This window comes from Sturnira hondurensis, unplaced genomic scaffold, assembly GCF_014824575.4.
Source record: "Sturnira hondurensis isolate 20B ecotype Veracruz unplaced genomic scaffold, ASM1482457v3 Scaffold0022566, whole genome shotgun sequence".
NCBI lineage: Eukaryota > Metazoa > Chordata > Mammalia > Chiroptera > Phyllostomidae > Sturnira > Sturnira hondurensis.
The window spans coordinates 3,359,688-3,379,364 of NW_028095197.1; the positions used below are offsets into that span (position 1 = coordinate 3,359,688).

Here is a 19,677-nt window from a genome sequence, read left to right on the forward strand (position 1 = left end):
ACAACTTTTACCACTTTCTTAGTTAAATATTTATAAGTATGTGAAAATAAAAATGAAATTCAACACACAACTTCTTGTCAGAATCTGGGAGGAATCTATACTAAATTTAAGGCAGACAAAACAAGACAGAAAAATCCAATGTAGAATATGCCTCGTGATCTATTTTTTATATACATATTTAGATCCCCACAACTAAAAGAAGTGTTGCCCCACATCTCTGGGGGGTCAATACATGGCCCTTTCTCCTTCCATGACTGAGGGCTAATCAGATGGTCTCTGGCCAGAAAAAAATGTGTATTGTTTTGGGGATAGATTGCAACTCCCTCCTTATCTCCTTTTAGGAGCAGCTTCCTCCCTGTAACTGCTTCTTGACCTTCTCCATCCGCAGGGACACATTGAGGAAATGGAGCTTCAGGCCACACACAGGTTTGTGCAACCTGGACGGGTGCTGGCCCTGTCTGGGACCCCTTACAGTGAGCCTCACACTGGAGGAGACGCGGTCTCTCTCACATCGCTCGCCGCCATCCGTGCGCTCCCTGTAATGTGAGTAACAAGCGGCACACCGGCTAGTCCGCAGGGTGGTTTTTTCCGGAACGTCAAAACACTTAAGCAGCTCCCCGTTTGGGGGCTCCTGTGCTACGACCCTGAAGTCCCTTCAAGAATAACAGGTAAAGAAAACAATACAATGAATAAACAGAAAACAAAAAACCAAACATCTCATTATTTTTAAAAATTAATAGGTTAAAAACTACATATTAAAAGATAAGGGTCAAACAACAAAATGAAACCTCTATTTTTAAGAAACAAGATACAAATATATTAAATTCAAAACAAAGGAATATAAAAAAAGAATTTAGGGCAAAGATATTCCATGGGATAAATATGACTATTTTATACTGTTAGAGGGTTTACACAAAAAAAATATGGAAAAGTGAAAAACTATGTATCAAATAATTCTGCATTAAAGTGGGAAAAAATTTTTTAAATGAGGACTTGGCAGAAACACATCAGAACTGAAAAACTAAATTCCTTTTAAGTCTTAGGCAGACAGAGAAGGTAAAAAATAAATGAGAATACAGAAAACTGAATAAACAGGTCTAGAACAATAAATTTACAATACATATTAAATTATACTGCCAACAAAGAATACATATTATTTCCCAAGTGCTCATGAAAACAAAAACTGATCAGATTTTAATCCATAAAAAAATCCCAAATCATTAATTTTATATGTCTGTGAACAAAAGTGATGAAATCTGAAAGAAATGAGAAAAATTTTAACCAAAATAATTTAACCAACTGAAAAAAAAAACAACCCTTTCCTAAATAACTGAGTAAAAAAGGATACCAAAACTACACACAATTAGAGGTAACCTAGAAAATAACAAGGAGTTCTTCAGATCTGGAGAAAGGGGGGGGTGGAGGCGAGGCGGGGAGGGGTGGGTAGAGAATTAAGTTGCTGTCAACAGCAAAATCAAAATCTAAATGCTTAACCACCGACCAGAAATAAATTTAAGTGAATAAACTAGAAGTTGGAAAGAGAAAAAAAACTAAAGAGGGAAATTAATAAAATAAAAAATACTTTTAATGGAAATTATGAGTAAAACCAAGAGCCAGGGTTTTTAAATAAAAAGTAAAACAAATTCTTTTTAAGCACAGACTGAAAAAAAAAAGGAAAAGAAAAAAGCAAGGGAACACGGAAGTACACATAGCGTAGCTTTCGTATAGAAATCTGTGCTAGTGAATTTTGAAAATCTAAATGTCACATAAGAAAATAGAAATTTTCAAAACTGCCTCAGTTTGAAATAGAAACTAGACTACTGAGTCACAGAAAACTGGAAAAGTGATCCAGACACGTCCTCTCCCACCCAGGAAAGGGCATTAACCAGACGGATTTAGAGCTGAGCTCTTCCCGAATTTCATGGAAACACACCAACACCACTCAAACTACTCCAGAACACAGGTGAGGAAACACAAGCCTTTTTAGCTTTGTTAGTGGACAAGGACAGCTCTCCAGAAAGGAAGTGACTTGCCTCACTTATGGCCAATGATGTAAAACCTTTAAACAAAACACTAACAAATCAAAAATAGTTCTATATTAAAAGATTCATTTACATGACACAGTGGACTTATTTCTGAAACCTGAACATAGCTTACTATTAGGAACATTATTAATATACCACAGCACAGTAACAGGTCAAAGCATTATATTTATTAAATATAAAAATAAAATAATTCTGATTTTTAAAAATAAATAGAAACTCTTTACTACAAGAATATGTATCTCAAAACAGGGGCTAACATACTTAATGTAAATACTAGTGCATTCACACTAAGGTCAAAATAAAACAAGGAGAACTAATGTCCCTTTTTTATTTTAAACATTCTCAAAGTTTTACCCAAACGCAATGACAAATGAGAGATGCACACTGAACAGGGAGAAATTACAGGAACCTACCAACAAAACCCAAAGTATCAACTGCAAAAATATGAGAGAATGTTCAGTAAAGAGATTGATTTTCAAGTAAACATACAAATATCAACACTTTCATAATTATAATAATTTTGAGAACAAAGCACTCTTTCACAACAGAAATAAAAATACATAAGATATTTATGAATTAAGGTAATACAAATACAATATTTTGCCACATATAATCCACGCTTCTCTGTCCAAATTCTTGAAGGAAAAATAAGAATGTGCATTATACATGGGTAGCACTAATTCTGTAGCTACATAAATGTTTTTCATTCTTTTATTTATGCTTAGGAGTTAAAAGTATAACTTCTTTAAAATTCCTTCATAATATAAAAAATCTAAATATAAATAAATAATTGAATTAAAAAATTAAAATGAAAGATTTTTTTCCTGAAAGTTTGGGCCCAAAACACAGGTGTGTATTAGACACAGGAGCCCATTATACATGACAAAACATGGTATATAGAACTTGCAAACATGTACAAAACTAAAAATTTAGGTGATAGAACAAAAAACTTGAATAAACAAAATTATTCACTATGTTTCAACTTAATACAATAAAATTTCAATTCCTCCCAAATTATCCTACAAGTTTAATGCAAGAGAATTGGGGGGGGCACTTGAAACAGTTATTATGAATTATTCAGAATAAGCTATTTAGAAAAAATAAGCCAGTAGAAAAAAATTTTAAATTGTTTTTGAAAAGGATTACAGGATGTTAACCTATATTACAAAGTCAAAATAATTTAAAAACCGAAGTTTTTTAATACTTTGCAAGAAGGATGTTAGACTAGCCTAAAAGGTCAGAATAATTATAACCAAGTGGTAGTAAAGCAACAAAGAGCCACCAAACAAACGCTAGTGTATAGCTAAGGCCATAGTTTCTGAGAACAGTGTTTCAATACAAAGGGGACATATAGGTGAATAAGAGGTCTGAATAATTTAACCCAAATTCAAAAAGTCAGGGACTCTAAGTAATGGTGATACCTTCCCAATCAGGTTCTAATCTAATCTAATGTCTTTACTAACCTGACCGTTCTCTGTGAACTACCGCTACAACTGAGAGCAACAACGTACCGTATCTTCCAGGTTTCCCTCCTTTCATGAGTGAGTCAGACACAGAGTTGCAAATGAGATATAAATGTGAATGTCTGACAAATTACTCAACAAATTCATCAAAAAACATTTCAAAACTCTTTGGAGAAAGAACCAGTTCACTTTAACTACTAATAGTATGATTAAGTTAGATCCCAATTCACTAAATACACCAAAATAAATCCACGATGGATACTAAGTATAAACACTGACGGCATACTACCAAACGCTCTTCAAAAAGACGGAACTAATTTGCCAGTCCCACCAGCACTGTAAGTGCCCATCTTCCCTCGTCTTCAGCAACGTATGTTCATTTTCTTTGAGAAACTCTACTAATAGGAATTTATGACAAAAAAATAATCAGAAGCATATGCAAAAGCAAAAATTACAAATATCGAATGCAGAACAGCTTGTAATTTTGAAAAAGTGAAAAAGAAATTCCCATCAGATTATTTAAATAATTATTGTATATTAATATAATACTGTGCAGATATTAACAATGTTGCTAAAAATATTTAATAGCATGGGAAATATTTTTAAATATTATGTGGCAAAAATATAGTTTACAAAGAGGCTTTAATACTGTAATCCCAAATTTATAAAAAGGGAAAAATTAAATTTAAAATTAGGTGAATATGAATACATTTAAGGATAGAAAACAAAATACTAAACAGTAGATTTTCTCTTATCTTTCCTTCCTTAGAGAATCTTTTAAACTGTTTTTAATTTACGAAGTTTCCTATGTTAAAGATCCACTGTTTCATAGTCAGAAAGAGAAAACACATTTACAGTTAGCAGATTAAAAAATTCCACTTCTGCAAATTTGTAACTAAATAGTTATCTACACAAATATTTAGTTAAATGTTTATCTCAGCATTATTTAAAATAGAAGATAGTGTAATTAAAAACAACTCAAATTTCCAACAAAGAAAGGTTTGGATAAATAAGTTACAGTACCTCCATAGAATGTCCATTAAACTATTTCAGACATATACTCAAAGCCCAGAAAAATGTCGAAAATATGTTTGGTTAAAATACAAATTATGGAACTTTATGGGTTAAGAGCCTCATTTTTGTAATAAATATATACAATGTATATGCAGAAATGACATACTGCATTATAAAAAAGGCTGGAAGAAAACTAATGTTAAAGTGATTATCTCTAAATTGATGCATTGTTGATAGTTTTAATTTTCTTCTTAACACCAATCTGTTTTCCAGATTCTCCACAAAGTGATTCTGGAAAGTGTGATACATATATAAGAACAAAGAACACCCAGAGTACAAGGGGTAGGAAGGAGGAGAAATTTTTTGAATAAATAGTCATCTGTCTCACTGCTTTGAGTTTTAGTTGTAGAATTATATTCATTTTAAGTTTGCAATAGCACTAAGTGAAGAGACATTTTATTTATAATATGGAGGTACAAGTTTTTTCAAAATAGAAAGCATTCTGAAATGTATGCTTTTAATTTAAAAACCTGATGTATTTAATGAAGTTTAAAGTACTAAGAGTATTATTTTATGTGTGTAAATATAATTAGTAAAAACACCATTTACATTAGCACTACAATTTGAAAATTTTACTGATTATCATTTCAGCAATAAATATACCTTTATATTTTATGCTTAAGAAGCACTCAAAATGCAAATACTTTACTTAATTGTCTTTTTCTCCTCTAAAATATTAAGTTAACAGCATTATACTTACAAGTTAAACAGGGAAAACACCAGAATCTTTACTTGTTTCGGTATTGAGTGAGTCAATTAAGGTAATGTTTAAAGTTATATGAACATTTAAGGTCTACAAACAAATGTTTCCAAGAAATATGATATTCAATGATTGGCAGTTATACTTAAAAATGAAAAATAAAGAATGCAAAATAGATCATCAAAAATATTCATATCACTATTTGTGCAAATCAATAAAACCACTGAATCCTTAAAATTAGATTACTTACAACATTTTTCAAACTTTAAAAAAGGTTAAACAGAGACAGACTCCTCAATTGAGAGCAGGCTGACAGCTGAGGGAAGGGTAGAAGGGCCAAGCAAAAAAGAAAAGGGACTCATGGGCACGGACAACAGTGTGGTGAGTGTGGGGTGGGAGTGGTTGGAGGTGGAAGGGAGTATAAGGGGAATAAATGGTACAGAAAAAAGTACAATAAAAAATAAGCTGTTAAAAAAACTTTTGAAAATGTTTATAACTAAACTAGATATTGTGCTACCTAATCTTTCTATAATTACATTGAATTAGTGAATCTGACTAAAGTTTTCATGCCATACATATAATTATCTAAAGGATACAATTTTCTATTTTCCACATAAATAATGGCAAATTGGGAACAACCTCTTCAACTCCTGCAAGTTTCAATTCTCAGAAATGCCCCCCTAAAGAGCATCCTCGTATGCATGCTTTTAAGAGCTGAGAACATTTATTTGAAACAGAGAACACGGTATCTCACGCCTTAGCATTTCAGAAAAGCTTCCCTTCCTGCCCTGGTGACGTGGGTCAGTTGGTAGGAGTGTCCTGTAACCCAAAGGCTGCAGATTCGATCCCAGGTCCAGGTGCATATGGGAGACAGGCAGTCAGTCCATGTTGCTCTCTCCCTCTTCCTCTCTCCCTTTCTCTCTCTCCAAAAGCAATGAAAATAACAATGTCCTCACAGGTGAGGACTAAAAAAGAAAAAAACCTTTTCATCCTCACAACAAATAACCTGAGGCTGCTGGGACTTTGAAACTTACCACACATAATATATCTGTTTCCCCCTGACCCCCAATGTAAGTGGGTTTGTGATATTAGAAAAAGAATTCTCTTTTACCCCAAAATTATGAGATCAAATAGTTGAAAATTGATGTTCCAATTTTAAATTACTGATTTTAAGTTTATATAATTATATTATTTTCCACTGACTTAATATTTGACTATAAAGACTGGTGTCTGACAAATAACTCTTAGTTTTATATTTATGTAAGTACTAAATACATAGACTTAAATGAGACTAGAAATTTAATAACTTTGCTAACTTTAATAACTTTGCTAATTTCTAACTTTGGTAGAACAGCAGAGTTTTACAAAATTGTCTCATGAGAAAAACAATAGAGAAAGATGATGAAAAAAAAAAAAGCTATTTCTTTATAAACGTCAATAAAGTTGATGAGCTGGTAGCAGGGCTGGCAAAGAAAAACAAAGACACAATCACCATCATCAGGAATGAAACATGGGGTGTCATTAGAGACCCTGAAGATGTCAAAAGGACCGTAAGGAAGAACTCTGAACAACTCTCCACATATTTGACGCTTTAGAAGAAATGGATCAATTCCTAAAAAGCACAAACTACCACAACTCACTCAGGATAAAACAGATCATGTGAATAGCCCTAAAATTATTAAAGAGATTAAATTTTTAATTTAAAAGACTACCAAAATCAAAAATCTTCAGGTCCAAATAATTTCACTGGAGAACTCCACCAAATGTTTAAGAAACAACACTAAATTTCTACACGTTCTTCTAGAAACTAAGAGGAGGGAACAGTTCCCAATCACTATTATAAACTCGGTACACCATGCCATGGCAAAACCAGACACAGTTAAAAAAAAAGAAAACGTACTGCTCAATATCCCTTTTTTAAAAATATTCTAATTATTTATCCACAGAGGGAGGGGAAGGGAAGGAGAAAGTGTGGGAGAGAAACATCACTGTGTGGTTGCCTCTCATTTGTCCCCCACTGGGGACCCGGCCTGCAACCCAGACATGTGCCCTGACTGGGAATCGAACCAGCGACCCCTTGCTTCACAGGCCCATGCTCAATCCACTGAGCTACACCAGCCAGGGCTCAATATCCCTCTTGAAAATAAATACAAAAATTCTTAACAAAATATTAGCAATTATACACAGTGACCAAGTGTGGTTTATTACACAGATAAAAAAGGATGGTTCAATATTCAAAAATCGATGTGATATTTTAACAAGCTAAAGAAGGAAAATCACATGATCAAATTAAACTGATGCAGATAAGTATATGACAAAATTCAATACTCATTCACAATAAAGTCTCAGAATACTAGCATTGTAAAGAAACTTCCTCAACTAGATTTAAAAATTTACAGAAAACTGCAGCTAACATCATCCTTAATGGCGAACTTTAAATGAGTAGCACGAGGCTTTGTGGTGATGGACGTGTTCTGCGTGTTGATTGTGGTGACAGTTACAAGAATCTATAAATGTGACACAGTGGCACAGAATCTTGCACCCACATGGCACCAACGTCAAATGCTGGCGGTGGAATCGGAATGCAGTCACATATGACGTTATCATTGGAGAACTCTCAGTGAAGAAGCCTTGGAACATTTCTACAACTTCTACAATATTTTAACTTTCTATGAATCTATTCAAAACCAAAAGTTTAAAAAGACTGCTTCATGCAATTTTCTTCTACGTGAACTGACATGAATAACTTGATTTTAAGCAGCATACGTAACAAATTTTTTGTGGTATTCAATTTGGATGAAATCAACCATATCCATTACATTTCAAAGGGCTTGCCTACAAGGGTTACTCTCTTTACCAACAAAACAAAGCTTAGTTTATTTCAAATTCTGCATAATAAATATTTGAATTTTGAGAACCAGAGAAAACAAAAGAACACAAACTTTTTTTAAAAGTTGGTAATTCTTTTTCAAAAAAATTTCTGTCCTACAGATGTAATACCTCTATGTCCTCCAAATCCGGAGAGAAAATCGCCTTACCGTAATTAAACTGGCTGTTGGTCTTTTCACAGTTAATGATGTTAAACCTGTAAGCAACACCCGGTCGCATCCCACTGACTTCAAAGTAAAACCACTGGTGATAGTGGTTACTGTTTATATCTGAGTTCAGGATAAGATCATACTCGTTTCTGAAGATAGGAAATAAAGAAATCTGATGAAAATGAGAAAAGTATCAGTGCATATACAAAATGAGAAAATTTTAAATGACTTACTTTCTAATTTGAATTACTTTGCGCAGATTTCCAGATTCAAATTTGGAGTTAAACTTCAAAATATCTCCATCTTCTGGAATGGTGTAACTAAATAAAAATTTTGAAGTATAATAAAATACATGGCAGTTAAGGAAGTGAGCAATAATAAACATAAAAACACACTACAGATTAAAAATATAACACTATTACCACCTCACCCTCCTCATTATTCTTAAACCAAAAAAGTATAACAAACACAAGTAAATACAAACTTTGGCTAATATTTATAGACAAAAAAATTATAATTACAAGTAGAGATTTGTTCCTACACTGGTAGTAAATCTTCATAAGAATTTTTACCTCAGTGAATAAATGTCATTTCTAAATATGTGCTAATAATTATACTAAAAAGGCCAGACTTAGTTTTTAAAATGCTATGACCTGTACTGAGTACTAATATTCTAAGAAACTAAGCATTTCTCAAGTTAAAATATTATTATAAATTTCAGTAACTACATTATCTATTCTTTTTAATCCTAGGTTTACATATTCATTACTTAAGCATATACTTACTGAGCACATACTACATGACATACTGCTTTTGCTATTTGTCTGTTTCCCTAATTGAATACAAACTCTTGCTCTTCTGGAACTTACATCTAATAGGGGAAAACTAAGACTCCAAAAAGCTCAAAGATTTTGTCCAAAACATTTCAGTTAGAAATAGCACAATATACCACACTCAGGATTTTTTGGTTTGTTTCAGGATTTACCAGGTCTGCCTGGTCTACCTGACACAGACTTATACAAATGTTGAAATAACTAAAAGATATGGATAAAGAGATTTATTACTCATTTTTAAAAGTATTATTTCAAATTCAGTCTTTATCTTTGATATAGCATTGCCCTTATCTCTCTAACAAAAATCTTTGCAGAGTGCTTTATTTCCTCCAAATAAGATCAGTAAAATGTGCCCTGGCTGGTGTGGCTCAGTGGACTGAGTGCTGGCCTGCAAACCAAAGGGTCACTAGTTCAACTCCCAGTCAGGCACATGCCTGGATTGAAAGTCAGGTCCCCAGTAGGGGGTATGCAAGCTGCAACCACACATTGATGTGTCTCTCCCTTGCTTGCTCCTCCCTTCCCCTCTGTCTAAAAACAAATAAATAAAATCTTTTTTTTAAAAAGAAAAGATCAGTACAATGTAAAATTTTCCAAAAAGATTAGAATGTTAAAGGGGAAGAAAAATTCAGTCAGGCCTAATTAAATTTCTCATGTGAGAAGACAAATGACTAAATAATAGTCACATTCATCATTTGTAATTTTCAGTTATTACTTTTATTTAAACCCTAAAATGTGATATTAGTGATAATCCTAAACTGTAAATGATACTAACAAGTCAAGGATCATAAACAAATGGTTTCAAAGGTCAGGCTAGCAATTTCAAGGACGGAAGCAGTTTACAAACAGTAAGAGATAAAAAAGCATAGTGGAGACTAGAGCAATCAGTGAGCTTATAGTCCTCCTGAAGGGGATGGCAATTTATTGTTCTAAGGAAATGAAGGCTCAATATTACAGGACAAATTTACAGCATTCCATAGGAAATCCCCCCTCTCTTAAGTGGAAGTAATTTCAGTTTTTTAAAAACAGTGCATCAATTTGTGACCTTTACCTTACTATACCCATTACAAGTCCACCTGAGAACAAATAAAAGCTTGTGATATAGTCAATTTAAGTAAAAAACATGAGTAATATTACATTATCATTCTATCTCAGTAAAAGCCGAAAACATCGCAACAGTGAACTAGGTGGAAGTTAAAAGATAACACTGACATCTTACAGTAAAAATAAAACTAATGAAAGTAAAACAACAAAAACAAAAAGTCAGACTTACTTTGGGTTATCTAAGTCATATACCACTCGATCTATGATATCACTCTGATGTATTAGCCTCTCAATATCTTGGGCAATTTTTGTCCTAAAATCATAAAAGAGTAGTTTGACCAAAATTCACTCATATACACCAAGGCACAACTTTCTCCAGAATAAGTATTAGATCATTAAAAAGTGTAAAATGATAAAAATTTCTTAAAATAAAAATGATCATTCCTCTACTCATTTTTGAACAAAAAATTATCACTACATAACAAGAAAAAATCAGTATTTTTAATGTTTGAGGTCTAGGAAATTCATCTTGAATGTCTATTATGCTTTGCTACACAGAAATGGTATGGATCCACTCTCCCGCCCGTAGGGAAATAATTTTGCACACATAATAGTAGCATTATTAGAATCAGTAAAGATCCGAAAAGCCAGAGATTACAACAGAAGGAAATTTTCAAAACCCACTCTCACTGGCACTGAGCTAAAATGCAACTGGCAACCCACCTGCACCCTGTGCAGAGTTGTCTTCCGCAGCTAGAGAGAGAATGGGCAGCGAGGGCAACACCTGTACAGGGAGCAGAGGGTGGCCCCTGCACCTCCAGGATTCTCAAGGCCTGATCTCCCCCTGAAGCAGTCCAACAAAGTGGACACCAACCACCTGGAATATTCCTAAAATCCCTGCCACTGCCCTAAATACTAAGCCACACACAGACCCCACAATCTTCCCGTCAATATTCAAGAGAAGGAAGACAATGATCATGAAAAATGGCACCAAACTGGGGCTTGAAGAGCACAGATCTGGATCACAGAGCCAGGTGCCTGAAACCCCAGGGAGAGTGGCATAGAGGCCATGGTGGGGAGGCGCCTGCCGGGTTGTAGAGCCGTGAAGAGGGATATGGTTCAAGACCCCCAGTGGACGCCTGAAACCGCACACGGCACCGAACCGTGTGTGGGGGTGGGGGTGCAGTTTTTCATACGTTCACACCTAAGATGAGGTTTAGTTTATAAATCAGGCACAGAAAGAGACTGACAATTACTCATAATGACACAGAACAATTTTAACACACTGTAATAAGCATTATATGAATATGCTCTCTTTCTCAATCTATTGCATTGTACTGTTAATTTGCCTTTTCACGTAAAGGAAGCACTTCCCAGCTTCTCTCTGGCATATTCAAATTGCCAGCATAGCTACTCTTGCGTTTTGGGGCCGTTGCTAAGGAAAACGAGGGCACCTTGTACACAAGCACTGTGATGCTGCAACAGTCCACCTGATCACTGAGAAGGCCACTACGTGACAAGTGGGCAGGGAGCATACACAGTATGGGAGTGAATTCAGTGTGTGTGATGCATGGGACAAAGGGATGTCACATCCCGAGCAGGAGAGAGCAGGACGGCACAAGAGTTCATCACCCTACTCAGAACAGCGTGCAATTTAAAACTTAATGAATTGTTTATTCCCAATATTTTCCCATTTAATATTTGCAGACCAAGGCTGACTACAGGTAACTGAAATCAAGGAAATTGAAACTAGGAGTCAGGAGGGACCACTGTATCACCTATTCTTAATGAGGAAGCTAATTAAGTAACTAATTTAAATTTCACTTTTGTTTCAGCTAAAAATTAGTAATAAAGACCAGAACTGTGGTTTATTGATTTATTGAGAAAGCAGAGTAAAGGTTTGCTAAAACGATTATAATAATGAAATTTCAAGAATACCCTCAACACTGGAAGTCTCCTTAACTTCAGGCAGATGTGAGGCTAGTGTGCTGCACAGAGACCCTTCCCTGTGATTAAAGAGTATTCACTCTCATATAATTTAGAAATCTAACACCATTAGCCATGCACTTATTCTAATAAAGAATTAAAAATTTTCAGGAAAATATTAAAAAGTATAATAGTTAGCCCTGGCTGGTGTAGCTCAATAGACTGAGCACGGGCCTGTGAACCAAAGGATCGAGATCCAATTCCCAGTCAGGGCACATGCCTGGGTTGCGGGCCAGTTCCCAGCAGGGGATGCACGAGAGGCAACTGTACATTGATCTCTCTCTCTCCTTCCCTTCCCCTCTAAAGATAAATAAATAAAATCTTAAAAAAGGAAAATATAGTAGTTAAACACATGAAAAAAGCATACTAAAATTTTCTAAAGTATAACTAAAATTCTTAACCTAGTAGTTATACAATTAAATATAATTTATTTTTAAATTGCATTCTACCAAAAAATTCATCATTGACAAAGTACATTGAAAAAAAACCTATTATCAAAATATTATTATATAAATCCTTGATTTGGGTTCAATGTCATTACTTTCCAATGCCCAATTCTTTCTAAAGAAACAACCTTTTAAGAAGTCATTAATTATAATAATGAACAAATCCAAAATTTATGTCACCCAGACCTTTAACAATGAAACAGGTGGGATTTACACAAGACTCTGATACATCACGCAAAAGTAACTAACGAGTATGGGTAAATGATTAAATACTTCCACTTGTCAGAGTAATTTATTAAATGAGATTGATATATACCACCAAAGTGCAAACATCAACACTTACAAAGATATGAATGTTTTAGAGGAAATCAGCACTGGAAAGCTGATACAACAGCTCAGGGCTGCAGCCATGTTCTCACATGTAAAACAGGGTGAAAGAGCACAAGCCGCAGGCCGGCATGTGATGTAACGAGAGGGGCCGATGGGGCGGCAGCCTGGAAAACTGGGGAACACAGGTTCTGCCTAGAAACAAACTCGTTATTGCCCAGCAGAAAAGAGGTTAAGGTTGTCATACTACACTTTTTTAAGAAACACCAGAAACTTGGATTTCTACGTGGAATCTCCCAAATTTTAAATGTTGGCAATCAGCTTTAAAAAATGCTCTGCAAGTGAAGCCAAAATCATGTAGGAGTTGAACATGGCCTAGAGACCCCTGGTTTTCAACCTCTGACACAGTATTTTAGGGGGCACAATTGCCCATTTATATTAAACTAAACCTAAAATTAATACTTGAGGAAAATATTTGCCCTGCCCTCAGCCCTCACTAATAAAGAAAATAGACAGGTATCTGTGTTAAGGAGCATGAGTTTCATAAAAAGATATCAGCCCTGGCCAATGTGGCTCAGTGGATTGAGCGCCGGCCTGTTGAACCAAAAGGTCACCACTTAGATTCCTGGTCAGGGCACATGCCTGGGCTGTGGGCCTCTTATATGTATGCAAGAGGCAACTGACTGATGTTTCTCTCCCTTTCTTTCTCCCTCTCTTCTCCTCTCTCTAAAATTAAATAAGAAACCTTTTTAGAAGGTATCAATCCTTCTTTCCTTTACTTCAGCTACCTATTAAAAATAAATAACTCTCCAGCCTAAACACAATAAATATTTTCCAGGTACCCTCAGGGGACTATAACCTCAAACTTACTGACATTCAATATTTATCAAAGGTGTGACTCAAAAGAAAAAAATTGTGCAGTACAGTCTGAAAAAGGTCCAGACCATTTAGTCCAGAAGAGACTCAAAAGTTCACATGATATGTGACCACCAGCAAAATTGTACTTCATTAGGTTTCAACAAATACAGAGCAATGTCACAGAGACAGCTCAGCAGACCTCACTGTTATGTTTACCGTGAAGATATTATGAAAAATGGTGTTCATTATATATGTGTTCTCTGAGGATCCACAGAAGACCATCTTTATAGACAGTATGGTACAGCCACTTATACACGAGCACCACATTCACATGTTTCTTTTTTTTTAATATTTTATTTATTTTTTTGAGAGAGAGGGGAAGGGAAGAAGAAAGAGTGGGAGAGAAACACCAAAGTGAGGTTGCCTCTCATGTGTCCCCTGGCTGGGAACTGGCCTGCAACCCAGGCATGTGCCCTGACTGGGAATCGAACCTCAACCCTTTGCTTCACAGGCTCGCGCTCAATCCACTGAGCTACACCAGCTAGGGCCATATGTTTCTTAACAACAGATGCATCATCGGGCGATTTCATCACAGTGCCAACAGCAGGTGCATGCACACAAACCGAGATGGTGCGGCCTACTACTGTGATGGTACGTGCAGCGCAGCAATGACGATGTTTACACCAGCATCACAACAAACCCATGAGTAATGCATGGAGCTACAACAGTATTACTGCTATGACATCACCAGGCAATAGGACTACTTCAGCTCCATTAAAATCTTACAGAACCACCATGATTATGGGATGTCAGTGTGTTTATTTCCTTGAGCTCCATCCCCTTTGCACTTACCTTGCACACCAACACACCTACCTACAAAACATACATCCCAACTCCCACTGACTTTTTGATCTTTCATTATGCTGTTTATATTGAAAAAACCGTAAAGTTTTGGTTTAAATAATCAACAAACTCTGGAGTATGTTACACTTTGTACAGAGGCAGTAAAAAAATCGACTACTTCAGGAAACTGTCCTACAGGTGGCCCAATATATTGAAGAGGTAGAACTATGATCTGCAGATTAGACCTGTAGAGTGAGCACGAGGTCCATGTTTTAGGGACGAGTGAAAGAATTCATCACACATCACAAATACTGTAAGAGAGGAGAGGGTTGCGGAAGAGCCACAGTATTTCCCAGACTGAACATTCCTCCACTGTCAGGACGGGCCCAGTCCTGGGGAAAGAGCAAGTACAGCTTGAGACCATGGTGGAATACTGTTCTCTAAAAGGCCCAGCCAGGCAGGGACCAAGTCCAACATCAGAAACAGCTGAGGGGAGGAGGAAGAGGAAGGCAGAAGGGGAGAAAGAAAGAAGGGAAAAGGAGGAGGGAGGAGGGAAAGGAAGAAACACTCGACTGAGAAAAGCTTTCAGTGGAGAAACAGGAAGGATCACTGTTGGCTAAACTCAAGGTTGAGAACCAGAGACTTAAACTTACACAGTAACAACAGTCTATTTCACAGTTCTCCTCCCTTCTAATCTGGCCTCAGTTATCATAGGCTAGTAAGAAGAAACCAAACTTTCAGACTAACGCAACGTAATAAGGAAACTTTTTCCGACACTTTAAAGAACACCTAATGTCTTGGCCAAGTGGCTCAGTTGGTTAGAGCATTGTTCCGGTCCCTCAGGGTTTTGGGTTGATTCCTGGTCAGGGCACACAAAGGAATCAGTCGATGTTTCTCTCTCCTCTCTCTCCCCAGCCTTCCTTTCTCTCCTTCTAAAAATCAATTTTTTTAAGTCTATCTTTAATTAAAAAATAATAATAAGTAAATAAAATTAAGAAGTGCCTTCTGTGGTCAAGATGACACCTTTGACTCCAAGGAGGTGGAGAGCCTTAGAGGTGACACTAAAAAGAAGAAAACTCAAGTCACTGACTGATCCTGGCTCACTCTAGAAGCATCACTTAAGGTCCTTCAAAACGCAAATGCCAAGACACAATCAGATGTGCAAGAGACCTATTGGGGAAAACGTGTACAACATAGAGGAAAAAGACATTAGCAGTAGGTGAGGAGGGCCTTCAAGACTGTCCATAAAGCAGGGGTGACACCTGGGAAAGGGGAGCGCACTGAGCAGGAAGAGCCACAGACTGCAGAGTGGCTCTGCAAAAGCCCCAACCTCAGGGCAAAGACTGCCTACTAGCAGACCCCTGCACGGGTCAAGAATGGTTCCACTCTTGTGACCCCACCATGGTCAGCCAATGGCCTCAGCATGAATGCTACTATAGGTCCCAAAGATATGGTGGCTGAAGGCTACAAGCAACTATTCCTGCCCGCCAAATACAAGAGTTTAAAGTAACCCACTGACAAGCACAGCTTGTAGTTAAATTGTACCCTTGCTGTGTACCCCTTGGCAAGATTGTACTCACTCTGAGGACCAGGACTTCTAATCCTACAGATCCCAGAGGCACAGGACCAGAAAGCACAAAGTCCCCCACTGGGACATGGCACGCTATATTAAGTAGGACTATTTCTGTTACCACCTCCTGGTTCCCAGCCTCATTCTATTGGGGATAAATAACCATGTGGAAGTTTCCCATGTAGTGCATGTAACACATCCTTGCAGACAATTTCCTCTGAGATGGGGCTTCACCTATGCCTTCTGAAGGCCATTCCAGCACTCCAAGAGGCCAGCTGCCTCTGGACAGTGCAGTCTGTGATACAACCAGCAGATGCCAAGGAGCGAGCCCCCTCCCACACACCTTTCCCATCCTGACACTACGTTGTATGTGCTTCCACACCTGTGAGTCAAGGAGCCAACTGGTAGCATTAAACATATACTAAGGTGCCAAGTAAAACTGACTAATTATACAACATGCTAAAGATAAAAAGGAAGATAAAGTTGCCTTAAAAGTGCTTATAGTCTGCAGAGAACCAAATACCCAAAATAATGTCTTCTTTTATCATTACTTATCATGCTTATGACAAGAGCACACAAATGTCTTTAGGTGTTGGTAAGCCACCATCACAAAATCTTAACCATAATCACCGAAAATAGTCAAGTCACACCAAAAATGGATTTATATGCCAAATATTCACTAGTTGGCAATAGTTAATACTATCATTTCCAAAATTCACTAGCAAGATTCAGTACCTAGTTACCTGTTTTGTGAATTTCAAATTTTTATATTTTATATTTCCAATTTCAAATTTCACAGCAAAATGACACTGTCCATAGTGAGATTTTTTTAATCATATATGTAAATCGAGTTAAAAAGATAATCAAATTATTAAATTAATATATTACTAATATAATATTTATTCAAAGGTTACTAATTAATTTGTTTTTACATTTTCAGATTCACTCTAAAGTTTCTAAAATTTTTATTTAAAAAGTTTCACTCTGACCCATGTGGCTCAGTTGGCTGGACACTGTCCCACAAAGCAAAAGGGGTGCTGGCTTGATTCCCAGTCAGGGTACATGCCTGGATACAGGTTTGGTCTCCGGTTAGGGCGTGTACAAGAGGCAACCGATGGATGTTTCTCACACTGATATTTCTCACCCTCTCTGTCCCCCTCCCTTCCCTTCTCTCTAAAAATAAATAAATAAAATGTTTTTAAAAATAAAAAAATTTCTAGAGGGTGGGGATGGGTGGGGCAGGGGGGAGTAGTGGGGGAAAATGGAGACAACTATACTTGAACAATAAAAAAAGATTTTTTTAAATTTCTAAATTGTCCCAGCAAACTCAGTCCCCTGTCCTGACGCTGTGCTATATGCAACTCCACGACATGGCCAGGTTTATTATGCTGGCTTCATCTGAATTAGTAATGAACTTAGAAAATAAACAAAGTAAACCTATAAGGACAACTTCAAACACTGTAAAACTCCCAGCTGGATAAAAATTACAATAACTTTATCAGAGTAATTTTCTCCCTAAATACCCAGTTTTTTTAAGCACAGCTCATATTTTAACAATGGTCTTATTTAGGAGGAAGAAGGAATCTGCAACTCACCTTTGTACACCATAAGGCCTTTCTAAAATAGGCTCTTTGAATGGAGGTGGAATGTGACCAAAATAATCCGGATAAGCCACCTCTGCATATTCTGGGACAGACTTTGTATTCTTCACAATCTCAATATAGAGATCTGAGTCGTGGAGGGTTGGTCCATCGGAGACTTCAACTGATGCCTGTTCCACTGAGGAAGTAGACTCAGCATCTTCATCATCCTCAGTTTCGACTCCAGTACAGCAAAGTTTCCCTAGCTGAACTGTTCTTCCCTCAAACAGAACATTTCCACAAGCAGCCATGTGCGGACATGCTTTGGGGCACGTAACGACAGTGAGAGGAAGGCTGTAGTCCTTCTTCACCCCTGCAGTACAACCCGGAGCTGTTTGAGAAGGAATATTCTGTAATGTAATTCGGTCCAAGGCCCTCACAATATCACTGTTGAAGCCATGGACAGATGAAATAGTTCTATTTTGATCACCTAGCTGCTGTTGTAATGTTCTGTCATTATCGTGCGCATCTGCTTTTGCCAGATCCACAAAGGCAGGTTTCTTATCACCTTCAGCCCCTTTGGGAGACACTTTTGCCTTCGCTGCGACTCCTTTCCGTAAACTGCCCGAGTTCCCGGTTGCTTCCTCTCCTGCTGTAGGGACAACAATAGGACCACGCACCTTCCCCTCAAATACTAAAGGCTTTGGTTCTTTGGAGATTAAGTCACAGTCCTTTGAAAATAAAAAATACATTTAAACTTCTACCTGTAAATATTAAAATGCATTAACAAAACTAAGACCATATTCATTTCATATGCTGCTTTAGAAACTTAATATTTAAAAATTTTAAAGATGGATAAAACAGTATATCTTAACCTCGCTAACAAAAGACACAGTACAGGGTGGGGCAAAATTAGTTTTACAGTTGTTTATATGAAAAATAATACAGTCAATAAATAATAAGAATAAAGTTTGTGTTACACATTCTCATAACTATGAGCCTCCTTCTGCTCCACCCTGTATTTAACCACAACAAAATTCACTGCACTTATTTTTTTCTTATAAAAATAATGCCTACATATAACAAAATATGGAAAATTTTAGAAAAGTGAAAAGAGACACTAAAATTATCCAAAATCCTCTTAAAGAAATCACAACCAAATTGTTATTCACTGATTCAACAAGGATCTACGAGGGCCAGTTTTGTGCCTGGCACTGTTTCAGGAACTTAAAAACTCATCACTTAAAAAACACAAAACAACTCTTCCCTTGTGCAGCTTCTATTCTTCTAAGGAAGGAGGGGAGAAAACTGTCAATACAACAAGTAATAACATGATATAAATATATTTTATGGAATATCGAAAGGGTAAGTGTTTTAGCAAAAGGGGGGAAGGAGCAACACTAACAGTTGGGAGTGCGGGGCGGGGGGGGGGGCAGGAGGTGCTGGGTCACAGTTTTAAATGCCACAATGAGGAAAACCTGACCAAAACGAAATACAAGCAAAGACAGTGCACAGGACCCAGAGTGGTGGGCAAATGCTTGGTGTGTTCAAAATCAAGGAGGTGAGCATAACTGAACACAGTGATTTCAAAAAGTAAAAAAGAGCCAGATATTGAAGGGCTTTGCAGGCTATTGTAAGAATTTTGGTTTTTATTTTGAGGGTTTTGAGAAGAGTTTTTTCAGATTCTATGGGGAAACAACTCACAAATTCCAAAAGACAATGAATCCCAAATAAGAGTTAAAAACAGAATACCTACACTTAACCAACACTACTGGGGAAAATGCATCATTGAAGCTAAAAAAAAATATCTTAAAAGTCACCAGAAAAAAATTTCTTATAAAGTTAAAACATACTCTTATCATATCTTCTGCCC

At 36.5% G+C, this 19,677-nt stretch overlaps 1 protein-coding gene across 8 annotated transcripts in view; it reads right to left on the reverse strand.

Moving 5' to 3' along the window:
- Positions 1-19,677, reverse strand: part of AGTPBP1 (ATP/GTP binding carboxypeptidase 1) — a 142,462-nt gene that overhangs the window by 35,460 nt on the left and 87,325 nt on the right. For 7 of the 8 annotated variants that reach the window (XM_037035826.1, XM_037035822.1, XM_037035827.1 and 4 more), the window contains 4 exons: positions 17,820-18,535; positions 10,424-10,507; positions 8,554-8,640; positions 8,321-8,469 (listed from right to left, as the gene is read on the reverse strand). In XM_037035826.1, the coding sequence (XP_036891721.1) occupies positions 8,321-8,469; positions 8,554-8,640; positions 10,424-10,507; positions 17,820-18,535 (1,036 nt within the window). The remainder of the gene's footprint in view (positions 1-8,320; positions 8,470-8,553; positions 8,641-10,423; positions 10,508-17,819; positions 18,536-19,677) is intronic. The other variant, XM_037035825.1, reaches the window with a different exon arrangement.